The sequence below is a fragment of the Danio aesculapii genome, chromosome 24, assembly GCF_903798145.1.
Source record: "Danio aesculapii chromosome 24, fDanAes4.1, whole genome shotgun sequence".
Lineage (NCBI taxonomy): Eukaryota > Metazoa > Chordata > Actinopteri > Cypriniformes > Danionidae > Danio > Danio aesculapii.
In genome coordinates this window covers 8,673,310-8,688,411 of record NC_079458.1, presented here as the reverse complement: position 1 = coordinate 8,688,411, position 15,102 = coordinate 8,673,310, and the positions used below count along the sequence as shown (strand labels likewise).

The window sequence follows — 15,102 nt, the reverse complement described above, 5'->3', positions numbered from 1 at the left end:
AATGATTTACTTTTTGCACTTAAAAACAGAAATCCAGACCTTACTGCAGGACACAGTTCTGAAATCAGCTGATATTTGGCAGCTCCATCAAGGGTTGCATGCTAAATGTGCTGTTATAGCCTGGAAAGCAAATGTTGTCAGGGCTTCGAGAAAATCTCTTTGTTACTTTCATTACACATTACTTTCGACCCCGCTCTCCCCTACAGAATTTCTAGTAATTATGACTTAATTTCTTATAATTCTTAATTTGTTTCACAATTGTAACATTCTTCTTTATAAAATCATAACTAAGAAAATACATCCAGAAATAAGACAAATAATTCCAGAATGTAATTTTTGAGCAATAATATGAAACAATCAACTTTGTAATCTGAGGTAAATTGTAAACTCACCTCACAGTTCTAAGAGAAGTTACATAAAACATAAAAGTTACATAAAAGTCATAAGAAAGTCACAATAATCATTTTTATGGTGTGGTGTAAACAAGTTTCATACATTACAGCACTGTTTCCCAACCCTGTTCCCAAAGGCACACCAAGAGTACGCAGTTTCAACCTCTTCCTAATCAAACACACCTCAATCAGCTCATCAGAACATTATAAGAGACCAGAAAACCTGAAATGAATGGGGCAGATAAGGGAGACGTCCAAAATATGTACTGTTGGTGTGCCTCCAGGAACAGGGTTGGGAAACACTGCCTTATAGGACCAATATTAATAATGATGAATACAAAAAGATGATTAAAACTGACAAAATGAGTCATAGAAATAACTTGAGTCAATAATTTCATAGCCTTTATTGATATGTGTAAGTGATCGGTAAGTGAAGAGAGGCCGGTTAAGCAATTGGTACGGGAAAAAAAAAAGGGGGGGGGGTGCAGTTGCAAAAAAAGTCAAAGAAAGCCACAATAATCATTTTTATGGTGTGGTGTAAACAACTTTCATACATTCTGAAGAAGATTTTTATTTACTAAACCTATATGAAGACATTTAATTGGGTGAGTGGAGGGCCCTACGAATCTGCCATTATATATCTTTGAAAACAGGTGATAGGTTAAGGCAAAGGGGTGATAAAAGAGCATGAGAGAGAGGACTTGGGGATGCAGTGAGAACCATCTGTGTCAGAAAGACATGAAATGTATACAACACATGTTGAAACTGTCATGTATATTTGAAAAGACACATACTGTATTGGAGAGAAGAGTCCAGTTTAGATGTTTAAAACATAGATACTAATCATGATTACCAAATGTGAACTGTATGTGGAAAAACAGTGATGATTATATTTGATCTGTACATTATAAGGGCCAACAAGAAGAGGGGTCTTTAAATAGGGGTCGTAAAGGAGTAGGAGCTGGGAGAGGTCTGTTGAACCAGTAAACACCCGTGAAAACACAAAAATGGGAGGAAGCAAGGATAAAGGGGATAGCAAATTTGAGGGACACTGGATTGTCCTGAAGTGAGACTAGAGATGGGTCTGCTTATGGACGTCTCTGCTTTTTTGGGAAATATTCCAATAAAGTATATTCTTCTGATATTCATAACCCATCTCTGAGCTTGATTCATTAAGAGAAAAGCCAGAAACCACACTAATTACAGCAGTTTCCCAACCCTGTTCCCAAAGGCACATCAAGAGTACACATTTTCAACCTCTTTCTAATCAAACACACCTGAATCAACTCATCAGAACATTATAAGAGACCAGAAAACCTGAAATGAATGGGGCAGATAAGGGAGACGTCCAAAATATGTACTGTTGGTGTACCTCTAGGAACAGGGTTGGGAAACACTGCATTATAGGACCAATATTAATAATGATGAATACAAAAAGATGAATAAAACTGACAAAATGTGTCATAGAAATGACTTGAGTCAATAATTTCATAGCCTTTATTGAGTTTTAAATGCTCATGCCAATCTGTGTTTCCCACAGAAATGTACATCTTAATGCATTACAAAATTAAACATATCCAAAACCACGTAGTTGGTTAGCTGTTTGACTTACCAGGCGTACATGTATGATTTTGAATAAAACGTGTGTGTGTTTTTGATACTATTTTCAATGAAACACTGGTAAATAGTAACATTTATATAAGGCAATACATTCCTGTTAATGTTTCTTGCAAAACACTTAAAACTGTATATTAAGACATTCTTGTGATAGCTGACATGGAGACTGCAGAGAAAATTACAACCATATTTATTATTAACTGGTCATTAACAATATCAGTTAAAGCAATTTCTTTTGTAATATACATTTGGAAGATAGCATTTTGGGAAAACTGACGAGACAAAATATACTCTCCAAAAAAATTTACATCCTAGCTGAGTCTTCAGTCCAATCCTGATATATTAATGCTAATTTATTCTTCCCTCAGGACAGAAACATTATCTATGCAAGTAAAACAATGTCAAACTTGTGATGTTTATGGCAAGTTATTTGAATAACAACAAACTGAGTGTTTTCTGATATCATCCCATTGAGTACAGAGGTTGTTTAATCCCACAATAAGGCAAAAAAAGCTTATTAAAACATACTGCAATTCGTAATTAAGTACTTTAGTAGATTTTGGGGTGGCTTATATTTTAAAAAATTGGAATTTTATACATAGTTTTCCGAAAATATGCTGAAATTGCACTTTTTAAAGATTGACTAGGGATGGACAATAAGAAAATCTTATTTCATGGCACGAGAAATGTTATTGTTAAATAAACATTCTAACAATGTATGAGCAATGACAATGAACATCCATGTAGTACCACAAGGCTCAGTATGTGGACTGTTGCTTTTCACACTGTACACACTATCGTACAAGAACTTGTGATCAATATCACTCACTGCTACAAACTGATAAAGGTCAGGTGTCATTGCAATCGCCAACCTGAAAATAATTGGGGGGGAGGGGGGGTTAATAGGTATGTGAAGAGAGGGGGGGGATCGACTGGTTAAGGAGAAAAGGGGGAGTGGGGGAGAGGGTGGGGATAGGAGTGATTGGTAAGTAAAGAGAGTGGGGGGTGAGGGTTTAAGTGATAGGTAAGGGGAAAATGGTGGTAGGAGTGGGGATAGGAGTGATTGGTAAGTAAAGAGAGTTGGGGGTGAGGGTTTAAGTGATAGGTAAGAGGAAAATGGTGGTAGGAGTGGGGATAGGAGAGATTGGTAAGGGAAGAAGGGGTGGGTGGGTGATCAGGTTTTGGTAAGTGATCGGTAATTGAAGAGGGGGATATAGGCGATCAGTAAGGTAAGTGCAGGGGTGGGGGATAGGAGTGATTGGTATGTGAAGAGAGGTGGGGGGGTGAGGGTTTAAATGATAGGTAAGGAGAAAAGAGAGTGGGGGGTGGAGATTGGAGTGATCGGCAAGTGAAGAGCGGGTCGGGGGTGGGTTGGGGTAATTGATCAGTAATTGAAAAGTAGGTGGATAGGAGCGATCAGTAAGACAAGTGTGTGGGTGGGGATAGGAGTGATCGGTAAGTGAAGAGAGGTGGGGGGTGAGGATAGGAGTGATTGGTAAGTGAAGAGAGGTGGGGGGTGAGGATAGGAGTGATTGGTAAGTGAAGAGAGATGCGGGGGTGAGGATAGGAGTGATCGGTCAGTAAAGAGCGGGTGGGCAGATGGTTTTGAGGTAAGCGATAGGTAAGTAGAAAGGGGCGGTGGGGGTGAGGATAGGAGTGATCAGTAAGCGAAGAGCGGGTGGGGGTGGGTTAGGGAAAGTGATCATTAATTAAAGAGGGGGGATCGGCGCGATCAGTAAGACAACTGCGGGGGTGGGGGATAGAAGTGATCCGTAAGAAAAGAAAGGTAGGGGGTGAGGGTTTAAGTGATATGTAAGGGGGAAAAGGGGTTGGCGTGGGGATAGGAGTGATCGGTAAATGAAAAGTGTGGGGGGGGGGGGGGGGGGAGAGGGATCAGAGCGATCGGTAAGACAAGTGCAGGGATGGGAGATAGGAGTGATTAGTAAGTGAAGAGAGGTGGGGGCTGAGGGTTTAGGCGATAGGTAAAGGGTAAAGAGGGGTGAGGCTGCGGATAGGAGTGATCGGCAAGTAAAGAGAGGTGGGGGGGGGGTAGGTTGGGGTAAGTGATTGGTAATTAAAGATGGGGGATAGGAGCGATCGGTAAGAAAGTGCGGGGGTGGGGATAGGAGTGATCGGTAAGTGAAGAGCGGGTGGGGGGTAATTTTAGGGTAACTGATTGATAAGTGAAAAGGGGGGATAGGAGCGATCGGTAAGACAAGTGTGGGTGTGGAGGGTGTGTAGGGGCCAAGGATGGGGGGTGGATGGGGTTGGTGGTTGTAGTGATCGATACATGAGGAGGGGGGGTTGGGGTGATGGCGGGTGGTGCTTTTTGGTTCAGGCCAGATTGACCAACAGACCACCAGAAAACGTCTCGGTGCTCCCTATGGCCAGGTGCTCCTGCTTACGCTGAGTACCATTTCTGTGCTACGAAATAATCTAAAACCTGAATACCTAACAGTACCATTTTGTGTCAAAAATAAACATACTGCAATTGTGAATATACAGCTATTTAATATTTTTGACAGAAAGGCATAATTGAAAACAGTCTGTGATTTACAAAATCTCTAAAATGGAGTAAGAGTTTCAATAACAGCCAGCTTTATGGGTGTTTTTGGCACACATCCTAAAATTAGAGAATATTGTTATAAAAATAATTGTGTTTGTCAGTCAATGCTGATTCAATCATGCTTATTGTGCCTGATAACTCTATTTAACAATAAGCATGTGCCACTTTTTCATTTTCACATTCATATGTTTCTCTATAACATGTCAAATAAACAATAAAGCAACATCTCTTAGCTATCTACGTTCTTATATAATAAACTTGCCATACTGACCAGCCCAAAGGTGGGCCTTTATACGGTACGTTTTTTTTTGTTTCTACAAATTGAGCAGGCATCTGCATACTTGCGTAAAGAATGTTTCTGGCCTAACAACTATTTTATGGCAAAATAATCTTCAGGTCAAATAACTTTCCGGAGTTGTGTTTTCATTTATCATATATTGAGCTCTTCACAGCAGACACCTCCTACCTTAATCATCAATAGAGACCGCCTTGCCCTTGAGTTCCCTATGGAGTTCTGGGAAGGACGGTCTCTACAGTGACACCTGGAAGTGCTGGAGGAAGACTCAGGGAGGTCAACACAATCATCTTACATAGGCATTATCAGTACCCTCTAAGCTGGTCAATCAGAGGAACCAGCATGCCATGTTGTGCCATCTTGATTTCGTCTCAATTTCAAACGATCCACACTAACTAGCAAACTGATCATTTGTGTCCACTGTCCTTCCTCAGCCTCCCTTTCAGGCTCCACTGGTATGTCCATCATAATAGCAACAGGTCACTGACATTCATATTGTTGTAATGGCACTGGTGGACCCACGGTGTCGGTTCAAAGCGTCCTCTAGGAACGTCACTATCTTGTCACCATCCTCCTGTGGGAAATGATGGTCAAATTTGGCAAGACACTGAACAAAAAGTGAACACTTATCTGTTGTTACTGCTTCTTTGAGTTTTAATTTCACAAAAATGAGTCACGATGAAAAGAAAAATGTACAGTTTTTGGTCTCACCTCACTGATGAAGGAATGATGGATGAGTTCATTGACCAAATCTCTAGAGCTGTCACCTGAAATTGCAGCATGCATGTATCAGCATTTAACATTCTGCTTTAATAAGAAGATTTAAAGATGTAGTTTTATATTCAACTAAACTTTTTAAAATAGAATAGAATAGAATAGAACAGAATAGAACAGAATAGAAAAGAACACAACGGAATAGAATAGAATAGAACAGAACATAATATAACGGAATAGAATAGAACAGAACAGAATAGAATAGAACAGAACAGAGTAGAACGCAATAGAATAGAACAGAACAGAATAGAATGCAATAGAATAGAACAGAACAGAATAGAATTGAACATAACAGAATATAATGAAATAGAATAGAACAGAACGGAATAGAATAGAATAGAATAAAACAGAACAGAATAGAACACAATGGAATAGAATAGAATAGAACAGAACATAATATAACGGAATAGAATAGAACAGTACGGAATAGAATAGAACAAAACAGAATATAATGGAATAGAATATAATAGAATAGAATAGAATGAAATAGAACAGTATGGAATAGAATAGAATAGAATAGAACAGAATAGAACAGAATAGAATAGAACAGAACATAATATAACGGAATAGAATAGAACAGAACGGAATAGAATAGAACAGAACGGAATAGAATAGAACAAAACAGAATATAATGGAATAGAATATAATAGAATAGAATAGAATGAAATAGAACAATATGGAATAGAATAGAATAGAACAGAATAGAATAGAACAAAACAGAATAGAACGTAATAGAATAGAATAGAACAGAATAGAACACAATGGAATAGAACAGAACAGAATAGAACAGAACATAATATAATGGAATAGAATAGAATAGAATAGAATAGAATGAAATAGAACAGTACGGAATAATTAGAATAGAACAGAATAGAACAGAATAGAATGGAATAGAATAGAACAAAACAGAATAGAACGGAATAGAATAGAACAGAACAGAATAGAACGGAATAGAAAAGAATATAACAAAATAGAATTGAACAGAACAGAACAGAATAGAAAGGAATAGAATAGAACAGAATAGAACAGAATAAAACAGAACAGAATATAACAAAATAGAATAGAACAGAACAGAATAGAACGGAATAGAATAGAACAAAACAGAACAGAATAGACAAGAATGTAATAAAATAGATTAGAATCCAAATGACTGAAATAAAATAGAATAGAAAGGATTAGAACAGAATAGAATAAAAAGGAATTTAATAGAACAGAATTGAAATAAATAGAACAGAATAGAATAGAAAAGAACGGAATATAATAGAACAGAATAGAATGGAATAGAACAGATTAGAATAAAACATAATAGAACAATATAACAGAACAGAATAGAACAGAACAGAATAGAACAGAACAGAATAGAACAGAATAGAACAGAATAGAACAGAACAGAACAGAATAGAACAGAACAGAACAGAATAGAACAGAACAGAACAGAATAGATTGGAACAGAATAGAACAGAACAGAATAGAATAGAATAGAATAGAATAGAATAGAATAGAATAGAATAGAATAGAGCAAGTAAGAATCAGCAGCCTGCCTTATTTTATGGAGATATTTTATGGAAATTTTATGGAGAAATGTTAATGTAAACAAAATTTCAAAAAAGCTCACAAATGCATGACTAACAATGAAAAACATCAGTGTAGTTCCACAAGGCCCAGTACCACACCACCCTTAAAGGAACTTGTGATCAATATGATGCCTCTTTATTTACGGCTACAAACAGTCAGATTCCAATGCAATCTCAGTAATGCCAACACCATGTTCAAACCTACCTAAAATAAGTTTGTGATCAGATGTAATAAAATGGGAACTAAGGTCAACTAACATTAAGTGTAACTCTAATGAGTGGCATGTCTGTGCTTTGAAATGATGTTAAACCTGAATTCCAAACAGTACCATTTAATTCCAAGTACACACACACTGTAGTTGAGAATCTAAAACTTTTTAACAATATTTTTGACAGTAACAGTAAGTGAAGTAAGAGGTTTAATAACAGTCAGCTTTACATTTTTTAACATAGTAAATAAAAATATAAAAAAGAAGATTTAGATTTATATTAAACTAAAAACTAAAATCTTTATAGAATAGAATAGAATAGAATAGAATAGAATAGAATAGAATAGAATAGAATAGAATAGAATAGAATAGAATAGAATAGAATAGAATAGATCAAGTATGAATCTGCAGCCTATTAATATGTTTAAGTATTTTTACAAAGACGAAGGTTTCTCTCACTTGGCATAATATCACAGCTGAGCTGCCGATGGAGTTTGTCATCCAGCTTCAAGAAAAGAGTGAGCTACAAAAACAGCAAACATAACATCATTTGCCACAGACACAGCAGATGTTGTCATAACTATCTTTTAACAAGACTATAATAGTTAGCAGCTTCATTATCAAAACAAAGATGAATCACCAGAGACATACTGTAGATTGGACAGCGCAACATGCAACAAAGCCACTCCCACTGGGTTACCGGTGTGTCTTTTTGGCTCCAAATTAAAGTCTTTGACATTAATAGCATTTTTTAGACAACTGATAGCTATTTATTATATATTTATAATTATTTCTAATTTATTTCACATTTTGAAATAGTTTTGAATTCTCATTTAATAGTAAAAATAACTTTAAAACTAATTTTACATTTAAACATTTACATATAAATCTGCTTTTTTGTCTTTGGCCTGTTTGAGAACCCACATTAATAAAATCAGTTAAATGATTTGCATTGATATTATAATATTTCCAGCGGAGCAGGGGGTAGCGCTGTCGCCTCACAGCAAGAAGGTCGCTGGTTCGAGCCTTTGGTCAGTTGGAATTTCTGTGTGGAGTTTGCATGTTCTCTCCATGTTGGTGTGGGTTTCCTCCGGGTACTCCGGTTTCCCCTACAGTCTAAAGACATGTGCTATAGGTGAATTGGGTAAGCTAAATTGCCCGTAGTGTATGTGTGTGAATGGGAGTGTGAGGTGTTTCCCAGTGATGGGTTGCAGCTGGAAGGGTATCCGCTACGTAAAACATATGCTGGATAAGTTGGCGGTTCATTACGCTTTGGCGACCCCAGACTAAGCTGAAAAGAAAATGAATGAATAAATGAATAATAATATTTTCCATATGATGCCTTCCTAAACTTTTGTAGCATCAGCAGAGGTTATTCTTGCAGAAGTAGTGGAAAATGTGTTTGATTAGATTGCTTTCATAGTGTAAACACTCATGTGGTCAAATGAGTTCATTCATTCATTCATTCATTCATTTTCCTTCGGCTCAGTCCCTTATTTATCAGGGGTCACCACAGCAGAATGAACTGACAACTATTCCGGCATATGTTTTACACAGCGGATGCCCTTTCAGATGCAACCCAGTACTAGGACACACCCATACACTCTCGCATTCACACACACATACACTACAGCCAATTTAGTTCCAATTCACCTTTGGACTGTGAGAGAAACCAGAGCACCTGGAGGAAACCCACGCCAACACTGGGAGAACATGCAAACTCGACACAGAAATGGCAGCTGGCCCAGCTGGGACTCAAACAAGAGACCTTCTTGCTGAGGTGACAGTGCTAACCATTGAGCGACCGTGCTGGCCAAATGTGTTCAAACAGGCCTAAATAGCTTTAAATAACTTCCTAAATACTCACATGTGTTTTAGTAGTCTCTTCATTTGACTCCAGGTTACAGTGCATCTGTACAACCTAGAACAATAAAGACGATGGAGATTGAACAGGACATAAACTGACTAAAAGTAATTATTGCAAGTGTTTTTTTGTTTTGTTTTTTCCCTAAAAACACACACCTTCCTGGTTTCAGCCTCTTGTGGTTCCGGCGTGGGTGTTTTCACCGCCTCCACCTGCTCTTGGGACATTGAGAGAGCGCGAGGTACAGGATGGGGTCGAGCAGACGCAAAGTTCATCAAAGGGTAAATGCCATTCCTGAACAATAAAATGCACATGTACAGTAACACCATACAAACAATAAGTATAATGACAAGACTAATGTACTTTATCTTACTTCACATCCTCCAGAAACTTGTCCAGCTCTAGAGGAGAAACATGAGAATACCTGCAGCACAATAAAATACATATAAATAAAATAAAATAATTATCAAATACATAACATTGAGTTTATTTTTATATTGCCCAGCATAAATGAGTACAAATGTATAAATGAATACTTTATATAGGATGCTATACATTAATTTATTTGTGTGCATATATTACATTAGTCAGTACCAAAAACCATGGTGCAAAGATTAGTACTCACTTTCAATATGTTAGGGGAAAACATGAAATAAAATTATAAAAGGAAAAACCAACCAAGCATTATACTTCTATTCCTAAAAATGTTTGGTGACCTTTCCTAATGTAATGAATATAACTAAAAACACTGATTTGTTTAAATGCACAAAAACATATTGTATATATTCTCTGTGAAACTGATATTTTTCAGCATCCTTCTCCAGTATTCATTGTCACATGATCCTTCAGAAATCATTCTGATATGCTTTTACAGTATGGTTATCATTGTTATGCTGTTTAATATTTTGAAAATGTGATGCTATACATATATATATATATATATATATATATATATATATATATATATATATATATATATATATATATATATATATATAATAAAATTCAATGTACGGTGCATCCGGAAAGTATTAATAGGACCTTTTGCACATTTTTTTTCTGTTACAGCCTTATTCCAAAATGGATTAAATTCATTTATTTCCTCAAAATTTTACACACAATCCCCCATAATGACAATGTGAAAAAAAGATTTATTTTTTATTAAACATAAAAAATCTGAAAAATCACATGTACATAAGTATTTACAGCCTTTGCCGTAAAGCTCAAAAGCTCGAAACATTCTCTTTCCACTGATCATTCTTGAGATGTTTCAGCAGCTTAATTGGAGTTCACCTGTGCTAAATTCAGTTGATTGGACATGATTTGAAAAGGCATACACCTGTCTACACAAGGTCCCAACATTGACAGTGCATAACAAAGCACAAACCAAGCATGAAGACAAAAGAATTGTCTGTAGACCTCAGAGACAGGATTGTCTCGAGGTACAAGGCTGGGGAAGGTTACAGAAAAATTTCTGCTGCTCTGAAAGTTCCAATGAGCATAGTGGCCTCCATCATCCATAAGTGGAAGATGTTTGAACCCACCAGGACTCTTCCTAGAGCTGGTCGGACATCTAAGCTGAGTGATCAGAGGAGAAGGGCCTTAGTCAGGGAGGTGATCAGGTGACCCGATGGTCACTCTGTCTGAGCTCAAGCGTTCTTCTATGGAGAGAGGAGAACCTTACAGAAGAACAACCATCTGTGCAGCAATCCACCAATCAGGCCTGTATGGTAGAGTGGCCAGACGGAAGCCACTCCCTGCCTGGAATTTGCCAAAAGTCATCTGAAGGACTCTCAGACCATAAGAAACAAAATTCTCTGGTCTGATGAGACTAAAATTGAACTCTTTGGAGTGAATGCCAGGCGTTTCGTTTGGAGAAAACCAGGCACCGCTCATCACCAGGCTAATATCATCCCTACAGTGAAGCATGGTGGTGGATGTTTTTCAGCAGCAGGAACTGGAAGGCTACTCAAGATAGAGGGAAAGATGAATGCAGAAATGCACAGAGACATCCTGAATGAAAACCTGCTTCAGAGTGCTCTTGACCTCAGACTGTGTTGACGGTTCATCTTCCAGCAGGACAATGACCCAAAGAACACTGCCAAAATATCAATGGAGTGGCTTCACAACAATTCTGTGAATGTCCTTGAGTGGCCCAGCCAGAGCCCAGACCTAAATCCTATTGAACATCTCTGGTGTAATGACCACCACCCTCCCTATCTTTAAATCACCTCTAGAGGGCAACAGCCTTTAAGTTGCCAAGTAATTTTGGGCTTAGTAGCTTTCCATACAGATCCTCATAGTCAGCGTTGGCCGGTGTGTAACAGGTTGTCCTGTGTTAACCTTGTGTTCAACACAGCTATGAACAGCAGAATCCAGTTATAAGAATGATAACATTTCCCCCTTTTTATGGCTAAGCGGAACGAGGTATGTTTGTTTTGTGTATATTTGTGTGTTGGTATTGTGATGTTGTTTATTGAACTATGTTTTGCGTTTGTATTGTGAATGTGTGTAAATTACGTTCTTGTGATTTGGTTACACTGTTTTTTATTTTTTGGTTTGTGTAGTTTTACGGTGCAATTGGCAACACGGTGACAACAAGTGAATCATGTGCATCTTTTCATACAGTTTCAACAGGTTTATGGCCTTCGGTCAAATAAATCCCAGTGCAAGCATCAGTGTAATCTCTCTGCCTCCTTCTTTGATGCCATGGGGCCACTATATCTAGAGAGATTTGAAAATGGCTGTACACCGTTGCTTCCCATCCAACCTGATAGAGCTTGAGAGGTACTGCAAAGAGGAATGGGCAAACATTTTCAAAGACAGGTGTGCCAAGCTTGTGGCATCATATTCAAAAAGACTTGAGGCTGTAATTGCTGCCAAAGGTGCATCAACAAAGTGTTGAGCAAAGGCTGTGAATACTTATATACATGTGATTTTTCAGGTTTTTTGTTTTTAATAAATTTGCAACAATTTCAAAAACTCTTTTTTCACATTATCATTATGGAGAATTGTGTGGAGAATTTTGAGGGAATAAATGAATTTAACCCATTTTGGAATAAGACGGTAACATATAAAAATGTGGAAGAAGTGAAGCGCTATGAATACTTTCCGGATACACTGTAGCATAAATTGAGACTTACTTGAGCTGAACGCGAGGACGATCTCTGTGAATAATCTCTGCCATGACTCCATTTGGATCAAAGGATTTGGTTTTCTCCTCCACACAGTTTTCTGGGAGCATGTCTTTGAACACCAATAAAAAAATTTATATAAAAAAACAATAAAAAATATTTTTGGAGCACTGCTTAAACTCTCATTTAATCCTCTCATTTAAAACAAAATAACTGGAAATAAATATACTCATATTTATACTGCTTTGTAGAATAATTCTGATTGTGATACTAACTGAAACAGCTAACAACTAATATCCAAAACAACACGCTAATGCAATAAAAATGTACATAAAAAACAAGTCAAATCAATTTTCCAGTCAGTTTTTTTTGTCAAAGATATAAAAACATCCTCTGTGTAGCATATTTCAAAGACTCCTTACAAGTCAGAATAAATGAGAAGAAAAGGAAAAGTTATAATTTTTTGGAGTGGCCAAAAATCAACTAAATGTCTGTTGTTGATCAGTTTTGAAGGCCTCTTACACTGGTTATTAATGAGGCAGTGAGCAGCGAGCAGCTTCAGTGAATGCACTTCAAACAACACGCGGTGAAACAGCAGGTCATGTGCCGTCGGCCGGAGGCGAGGATTGTGGCGCACACACATCTGGGTGAACTCCTGGAACATACGACAGACACAGGCTTACGTTAGAACCTCCAACAACATGCTATTACAATTATTTGTTTATATTTAGATTATTTTCAATTTGATTTTGATTAAGTAATTCCTTCATTCATTTTCCTTCAGCTTAGTCTCTGAATTATCAGGGATTGGCACAGCAGAACGAACCACCAACTTTTCTGGCATATGTTTTACAGCGGATGCCCTACCAGCCGCAATCCAACACTGGGAAATTATATGTTATTCATTCATTAATTTTTCTTTCGACTTAGTCCCTTATTTATCAGGAGTCGCCACAGCGGAATGAACCGTCAACTATTCCGGCACATGTTTTACACAGCGGATGCCCTTCCAGCTGCAACCCAATACTAGGAAACACCCATACACTCTCATTCACACACACTCATACACTACGGACAATTTAGCTTTTCAATTCACCTATGGCGCATGTCTTTGGACTGTGAGAGAAACTAGAGCACCTGGAGGAAACCCACACCAACACAGGGAGAACATGCAAACTCCATACAGAAATGCCAACTGACCCAGCTGAGGCTCAAACCAGCGAACTTCTTGCTGTGAGGCAACAGTGCTAACCAGTAAGCCACCATGCTGCCTCCACATATTTTTAAAGTCTTAAATTAAATCTCTCAACTCTGATTCTGACTGATTCATTAAAATTGCTAATTTGTAACATAATGCAGGCTTTTCTTTCTTAGAAAAAAAAATATTATTTTTGTTTTTCTTATAACTTATTATAGAAGTTTTATAGAAAATACAGAAGTTTATATATGTCTGAGAAAGAAAACTAATTAAATTCTAATTTAATTCAGAATTCGGAGAGAAAAGTCTAGAATTTGAGTTTTTTTATTTAGAAGGGTTTACTTTCTTAAAATGTATTTGTATATCTATATATATTTATTTTTATATGAGTTTATGTCTCAAAGTTTTGTTTTTAAATGTAGAAAATAAAATAAGCACTGTACATAAAAGATTGCGAGTTCATATCATGATAATCTCTCAAAAAAAATCTAAATTTTAGAAGCCAGAAAGGAAAGTCAGAAATGAAAGAAAGCTTATAATCTTGCAAATACAATAACTTATTTACAATTTATTTGCAAGTTATAAAGTGTTTACATGTTGTAATTTACTTTTCAGCTTCTTCTCAGAATTTCCAATCATTCATTTTCCTTCAGCTTAGTCTCTTATATATCAGGAGTCGCCACAGCGGACTGAACCAACAACTATTCCAGCATATGTTTCATGTAGCTGATACCCTTCCAGCCGTAACCCAGAAAACACTCATACACACTCATCCACGCACACTCATTCACTACGGCCAATTTAGTTAATCCAATTCACTTATAGCTTATTTCTTTGGACTGTGGAGAAAACTGGAGAACTCGGAGAAAACCCACGCCAATATGGGGAGAACATGCAAACTCCACACAGAAATGCTAACTGACCCAGCCAAGACTTGAACCAGCAACCTTCTTGCTGTGAGGCGACAGCGCTAACCACTGAGCCACTGTGTCGCCCCTCTTCTCAGAATATTGAGTTTAATAAGCATAAATTTTAAGTATTATAGATATACAGTACATCATGATTTCAAGATACAGTTGAACGCAAAATTATTAGCCCTTTTAATACTTAAACTATTTTTACATATTTTTTTACAGTTTTAATATATAATACTGTATTATTAAAATATTATATATAATTTTAATAGACTTATAATCCTTGCTTGTAGTATTACTTATAAAAGTTTTATTTGTTTTAGTTTGGCTGGAATAAAAGCAGTATTTTTTTCTGAAAGCTTATAAAAGCATCTATAATGCACATTAAACACAAAGCAGGTGGCACGGTGGCTCAGTGGTTAGCACTGACGCCTCGCACCAAGAAGGTCAGTGGTTTGAGTTGTTATTGTTTCAGTTGGTATTGTTCTCCCTGTGTTCGCATGGATTTTCTCCAGGTGCTCCGGTTTCCCCCACAGTCCCAACACATCGTCGTAGTGTATGAGTG

At 37.1% G+C, this 15,102-nt stretch overlaps 1 protein-coding gene across 2 annotated transcripts in view; it reads right to left on the bottom strand.

The window, feature by feature from the left end:
- Positions 1-1,875: 1,875 nt before the first annotated feature.
- nrbp2b (nuclear receptor binding protein 2b) overlaps positions 1,876-15,102 on the bottom strand; it is a 52,199-nt gene continuing 38,972 nt past the window's right edge. For both annotated transcript variants that reach the window (XM_056450724.1, XM_056450725.1), the window contains exons 11-18: positions 12,948-13,080; positions 12,435-12,537; positions 9,665-9,715; positions 9,450-9,585; positions 9,295-9,348; positions 7,887-7,950; positions 5,582-5,637; positions 1,876-5,444 (exon numbers count right to left, since the gene is read on the bottom strand). In XM_056450724.1, the coding sequence (XP_056306699.1) occupies positions 5,361-5,444; positions 5,582-5,637; positions 7,887-7,950; positions 9,295-9,348; positions 9,450-9,585; positions 9,665-9,715; positions 12,435-12,537; positions 12,948-13,080 (681 nt within the window). In that variant the 3' untranslated portion in view covers positions 1,876-5,360. The remainder of the gene's footprint in view (positions 5,445-5,581; positions 5,638-7,886; positions 7,951-9,294; positions 9,349-9,449; positions 9,586-9,664; positions 9,716-12,434; positions 12,538-12,947; positions 13,081-15,102) is intronic.